This window comes from Corvus brachyrhynchos, unplaced genomic scaffold (genome assembly GCF_000691975.1).
Source record: "Corvus brachyrhynchos isolate BGI_N302 unplaced genomic scaffold, ASM69197v1 scaffold419, whole genome shotgun sequence".
Taxonomy (NCBI): domain Eukaryota; kingdom Metazoa; phylum Chordata; class Aves; order Passeriformes; family Corvidae; genus Corvus; species Corvus brachyrhynchos.
This window is the reverse complement of record NW_008239763.1, coordinates 200,139-206,494: the sequence shown is the minus strand read 5'-3', so window position 1 is coordinate 206,494 and position 6,356 is coordinate 200,139. Positions and strand designations below refer to the sequence as shown.

Genomic DNA, 6,356 nt, shown 5'->3' with positions numbered 1-6,356 from the left:
ACGTGGGGTGGGATGGGGCGGTGAAATCCTAAAGGTGCGCCCTGAGGGAGGTCGTCGGGATGTGTTTCCCAAAGTTCATAGGTGTGTCCTGAAATTTGTCATCTTTAAGGGGCTCTTTTTGGGGTGGGAGAGGATGCCAGGAAGGGCTCAGCTGGGAAAGGGATGGTTGGGAAAGGATTTGGGAACGGGTCCCCAAATCCCCCAGATGTGTCCTGAAATCCATCATCTTCAGGGTCTTTTTTGGGGTGGGAGAGGATGCCAGGAACAGCTCAGCTGGGAAAAGGATGCTTGGGAAAGGTGTCAGTGGAGTAGAGGGAAGTGGGAGCAGTTTGGGTGGAACTGACCCCCCAAATCCCCCAGATGTGCCCTAAAATCCATCATCTTCAGGGGCTCTTTTTGGGGTGGGAGAGGATCCCAGGAACAGCTCAGCTGGGAAGGGGAATGCTTGGGAAGGGATCTGGGAACAGGTCCCCAAATCCCACAGATTGACCCCCCAGATCCCACAGGTGTGTCCTAAAATCCGTCATCTTCAGGGTCTCTTTTTGGGGTGGGAGAGGATCCCAGGAACAGCTCAGCTGGGGATGGTTGGGAAAGGATCTGAGAACGGGTCAGGTGGAATTGACCCCCCAGATCCCCCAGATACATCCTAAAATCCGTAATCTTCGGGGGCTCTTTTTGGGGTGGGAGAGGATCCCGGGAACAGCTCAGCTGGGAAGGGGATGCTTGGGAAAGGTGTCAGTGGAGTAGAGGGAAGTGGGAGCAGTTTGGGTGGAATTCACTCCTGAAATCCCCCAGATGTGTCCTAAAATCCGTCATCTTCACGGTCTTTTTTGGGGTGGGAGAGGATCCCAGGAACAGCTCAGCTGGGAAGGGGATGCTTGGGAAAGGTGTCAGTGGAGTAGAGGGAAGTGGGAGCAGTTTGGGTGGAATTCACTCCTGAAATCCCCCAGATGTGCCCTAAAATCCGTCATCTTCGGGGTCCCTGTTTGGGGTGGGAGAGGATCCCAGGAAGAGCTCAGCTGGGAAAGGGATGCTTGGGAAAGGATTTGGGAGCAGTTTGGGTGGAATTGGGAAAGGATCTGGGAACAGGTCCCCAAATCCCACAGATTGACCCCCCAGATCCCATAGAAGTGCCCTAAAATCCGTCATCCTCAGGGTCCCTGTTTGGGGTGGGAGAGGATCCCAGGAAGGGCTCAGCTGGGAAAGGAATGGTTGGGAAAGGTGTGACTGGAGCAAGGGGATGTGGGAATATTGTGGATGCTCTGTAGGGGGAACTGGCTCCTAAATCCCCCAGATGTGCCCCAAAATCTGCCGTGCTGAGGTCCATGTTTGGACACGGGGATGAATGCCGGGAAAAGTTCACCTGAGCTAAGGGATGCTCAGGGAAGGAGGTGGGAACAGGTCCCCAAATCGCACAGATGTGCCCTAAAATCCCGATCCCGAGGGATGAGGATGAGGAAGGGGCTGGGGGGGGATCCCAGGAAAGCCTCAGCTGAGGCTGGGAATGGTTTGGGTGGATCTGATCCCCAAATCCCACAGGTTTGCCCTGGGATTCCCCATCCTGTGGGGATCCAGCTGGGATGGGGGTCGGGATCGGGCTGGTTCCTGGCAGAGGGCTTGGAAGGGTTGGGATAATTCCCGGGGGATCTGTGGGTGCTTTGTGGGGGAGTTTGGGATAATTGGCAGCATGATTCCCAGCAAAGGCAGGAGAGCTTGGGATGGTTCCCTGGAGAAAGGTGGGATTTGCTGGGAATGCCGGGGTCACCTTGGGATGATTCCCAAGGGAGCCAGGAGGATTCCAAAGGGAAAGCTTGGGATGATTCCTGGGAGAGCTGAGGTTGGTTCCCAGGAGAGCCGAGTTGGTTCCCAGGAGAGTTTGGGATGATGGCTCAGGGGATTCCTGGGAGAGTTTGGGATACTCCCAGGAGAGTCTGGGATATTCCCAGGAGATTTTGGGATGGTGGCTCAGGGGATTCCCGGGAGAGTTTGGGATATTCCCAGGAGAGTTTGGGATGATGGTTCAGGGGATTCCCAGGAGAGTTTGGGATATTTCGAGAAGAGTTTGGGATATTCCCAGGAGAGTTTGGGATGGTGGCTCGGGAGAGTTTGGGATATTCCCAGGAGAGTTTGGGATGATGGTTCAGGGGATTCCCAGGAGAGTTTGGGATATTTCGAGAAGAGTTTGGGATATTCCCAGGAGAGTTTGGGATGGTGGCTCAGGGGATTCCTGGGAGAGTTTGGGATATTCCCAGGAGAGTTTGGGATGATGGTTCAGGGGATTCCCAGGAGAGTTTGGGATATTTCGAGAAGAGTTTGGGATATTCCCAGGAGAGTTTGGGATGGTGGCTCGGGAGAGTTTGGGATATTCCCAGGAGAGTTTGGGATGATGGTTCAGGGGATTCCCAGGAGAGTTTGGGATATTTCGAGAAGAGTTTGGGATATTCCCAGGAGAGTTTGGGATGGTGGTTCAGGGGATTCCCGGGAGAGTTTGGGATATTCCCAGGAGATTTTGGGATGATGGCTCGGGATTCTCGGGAGAGTTTGAGATATTCCCAGGAGAGTTTGGGATGGTGGCTCAGGGGATTCCTGGGAGAGTTTGGGATATTCCCAGGAGAGTTTGGGATAATGGCTCAGGGGATTCCTGGGAGTGCTCAGGATGATTCCCAGTGAAGCTGAGGATGATTCCTGGGAGAGCTCGGGATAATTGCCAGGATGATTCCCAGGAGAGCCAGGAGACCTCGGGATCATTCCTGGGGGAGCTTGGGATGATTCCTGGCAGAGTTTTGGGATGGTTCCTGGGAGAAACCTTGGGATGATTCCCAGGACAGCTGGGCTGATTCCTGGCAGAGCCTGGGACAATCCCCACAATGATTCCCAGGAGAGTTCGGGATAATTCCCACCACAATTCTTGGGAGAGCTTGAGATGACTCCCAAGAGAACCAACACAATTCCCTGGACATCCGACATAATTCCCAGAACAATTCCCAGGCCAATTCCCACCAGCACCTTCCCCTCCCCATTCCTCCTCTCCACCCACCACTCCCCTTCTCCCTTTTTCCTACCTTTTTTCCCTCTTTTCCGTGTTTTCCAGGCCAAATTCCTGCCCAACAGCGGCGACTCCACGCTGGCCATGTGTGCCCGGGACGGGCAGGTGAGGGTGGCCGAGCTCTCGGCCACTCAGTGCTGCCGCAGCACCAAGCGCGTGGCCCAGCACAAGGGAGCCTCCCACAAGGTGAGCTGGCATTTGGGAATGGCAAATCCCAGGATTTGGCTTGCCTGGGTTTTTTTTTGGAAGGTGGTTCGCCCCCCCCCCCCCAGATCCCACAGGAGTGCCCTAAAATCCGTCATCTTCAGGGGCTCTTTTTGGGGTGGGAGAGGATCCCAGGAACAGCTCAGCTGGGCCAGAGGATGGTTGGGAAAGGATCTGGGAACGGGTCCCCAAATCCCACAGATTGACCCCCCAGATGCCACAGGAGTGCCCTAAAATCCGTCATCCTCAGGGTCTCTGTTTGGGGTGGGAGAGGATCCCAGGAAGGGCTCAGCTGGGAAAGGAATGGTTGGGAAAGGCGTGACTGGAGCAAGGGGATGTGGGAATATTGTGGATGCTCTGTAGGGGGAACTGGCTCCTAAATCCCCCAGATGTGCCCCAAAATCTGCCGTGCTGAGGTCCATGTTTGGACACGGGGATGAATGCCGGGAAAAGTTCACCTGAGCTAAGGGATGCTCAGGGAAGGAGGTGGGAACAGGTCCCCAAATCGCACAGATGTGCCCTAAAATCCCGATCCCGAGGGATGAGGATGAGGAAGGGGCTGGGGGGGGATCCCAGGAAAGCCTCAGCTGAGGCTGGGAATGGTTTGGGTGGATCTGATCCCCAAATCCCACAGGTTTGCCCTGGGATTCCCCATCCTGTGGGGATCCAGCTGGGATGGGGGTCGGGATCGGGCTGGTTCCTGGGAGAAGGCTTGGAAGGGTTGGGATAATTCCCGGGGGATCTGTGGGTGCTTTGTGGGGGAGTTTGGGATAATTGCAAGGATGATTCCCAGCAAAGGCAGGAGAGGGAAACACGGTGGGAATGGTCATTGGGATGGGGGGGGTTCACCTGGGATGGCACCTGTGGTGAGCGGGTGGCTCAAGGAGTGGATTCTGCTCGGCTGCTCCTTTTCCTGAAGATCAGGGGGGGTTTTTTTGGGAGAAAGGAAGGGATTTTCCCACTTTCTGGAAGCAATTCCCAAATATTTAAAGGCTTGGATGTACCCTTTGTCACCTGTGATGTCACCTGCGAGCTCTTGGTGACTTCACCACTGTGCTCTTGGTGACTTCACCAGCCAGGTGAGGGGGGATCCAGTTTTTCTCCGTTAAAATCAAAGTTTTTTGGGAGAAAAGAAGGATTTTTTTCTCACTTTTAGGGAGCAAATGGAATCGATTCCCAAATATTTCAACCCTTGGATGTGCCATTGTCACCTGTGACGTCACTTGTCACATCACTGTGACGTCATCTGCGGCCTCCCAGTGATATCACCCCATGCTCAGCTCCATTAAAATCTGGGAATTTCGGGGATTTTCCCACTTTTTGGTTGCAATTCAAACCTTTGGCTGTGCCGTTGTCCTGATGACGTCACCCCCTATGATGTCCCCCTCCCAATGACATCACCGCTGTTCAGGGATCCCCAAACCTGGGGGTTTTCGGTGTGGATTTTCCTGGTTTTGGGGATTTTTGGGAGCCATTCCCGTTGTTTTTTCCCTGTTTTCCCCCAATCCCAGCTGGCGCTGGAGCCGGACTCACCCTGCACGTTCCTGTCGGCGGGGGAGGACGCCGTGGTCTTCACCATCGATCTGCGGCAGGACCGGCCTGCCTCGTGAGTGGCCAGGAAATTGGGAATTCTGAGGGGAAAAATGGGAATTCTGAGGGGAAAATTGAGAATTCTGGGCAGGAAACGGGGATTCTGGGCGAGAAATGGGGAATTGTGGGGGTGAAATGGGGATTCTGTGGAAAAAAAAGGGGATTTGGGGTGGGAAATGGGGATCCCATCGCCCTGTGGCAGGACCAGCCTGCATCGTGAGTGACTGGAAAAATGGGAATTGTGAGGGGGAAAATGGGAATTCTGAGGGGAAAAGTGAGAGTTCTGAGGGGAAAAATGAGAATTCTGAGGGGAAAATCAGGAATTGTGGGGATGAAATGGGGATTCTGTGGGAAAAGAAGAGGATTTGGGATGGGAAGTGGGGATCCCATCGACCTGCGGCAGGACCGGCCTGAATTGTGAGTGACTGGAAAAATGGGAATTGTGAGGGGAAAAATGGGAATTCTGAGGGGAAAATCGGCAATTCTGGATGGGAAACCCAGGGTTTCAGGGCAATAATGGGGGTTTGGGGAGGAAAAATGGAGATTCCATTGACCTGTGGCAGGACCAGCCCACCTTGGAAGTGACTGGAAAATCGGGAATTCTGAGGGGAAAATTGGGAATTCTGAGGGGAAAATGAGAATTCTGGGCAGGAAATGGGGATTCTGGGCGTGAAATGGGGAATTGTGGGGGTGAAATGGGGATTTTGGGGGAAAAAAAGGGGATTTGTGGTGGGAAAAGGGGATCCCATAGACCTGCAGCAGGACCAGCCTGCATCGTGAGTGACTGGAAAAATGGGAATTGTGAGGGGGAAAATGGGAGTTCTGAGGGGAAAAGTGAGAGTTCTGAGGGGAAAAGTGAGAATTCTGAGGGGAAAATCAGGAATTCTGGGGATGAAATGGGGATTCTGTGGGAAAAGAAGAGGATTTGGGATGGGAAGTGGGGATCCCATCGACCTGCGGCAGGACCGGCCTGAATTGTGAGTGACTGGAAAAATGGGAATTGTGAGGGGAAAAATGGGAATTCTGAGGGGAAAATCGGCAATTCTGGATGGGAAACCCAGGGTTTCAGGGCAATAATGGGGGTTTGGGGAGGAAAAATGGAGATTCCATTGACCTGTGGCAGGACCGGCCCACCTTGGAAGTGACTGGAAAATCGGGAATTCTGAGGGGAAAATTGGGAATTCTGAGGGGGAAAATGAGAATTCTGGGCAGGAAATGGGGATTCTGGGTGAAAAATGGGGAATTGTGGGGGTGAAATGGGGATTCTGTGGAAAAAAAAGGGGATTTGTGGTGGGAAAAGGGGATCCCATTGACCTGCAGCAGGACCGGCCTGCATTGTGAGTCTGTGGGAAAACGGGAATTGTGAGGGGAAAAATGGGAATTCTGAGGGGAAAAGTGAGAATTCTGAGGGGAAAATCAGGAATTCTGAGGGTGAAATGGGGATTCTGGGGGAAAAGAGGGGGATTTGGAGTGGGAAATGGGGGTCCCATAGACCTGCAGCAGGACCAGCCTGCAT

General features: G+C 53.6%; 1 protein-coding gene across 1 annotated transcript in view; it reads left to right on the top strand.

Moving 5' to 3' along the window:
• The window catches only part of DCAF8 (DDB1 and CUL4 associated factor 8), a gene marked incomplete at its 3' end in the record, with an annotated part of 27,376 nt that overhangs the window by 1,834 nt on the left and 19,186 nt on the right, over positions 1-6,356 (top strand). Inside the window, exons 3-4 of the mRNA XM_017742794.1 lie at positions 2,906-3,232; positions 4,762-4,856. Of these exons, the coding sequence (XP_017598283.1) occupies positions 2,906-3,232; positions 4,762-4,856 (422 nt within the window). The remainder of the gene's footprint in view (positions 1-2,905; positions 3,233-4,761; positions 4,857-6,356) is intronic.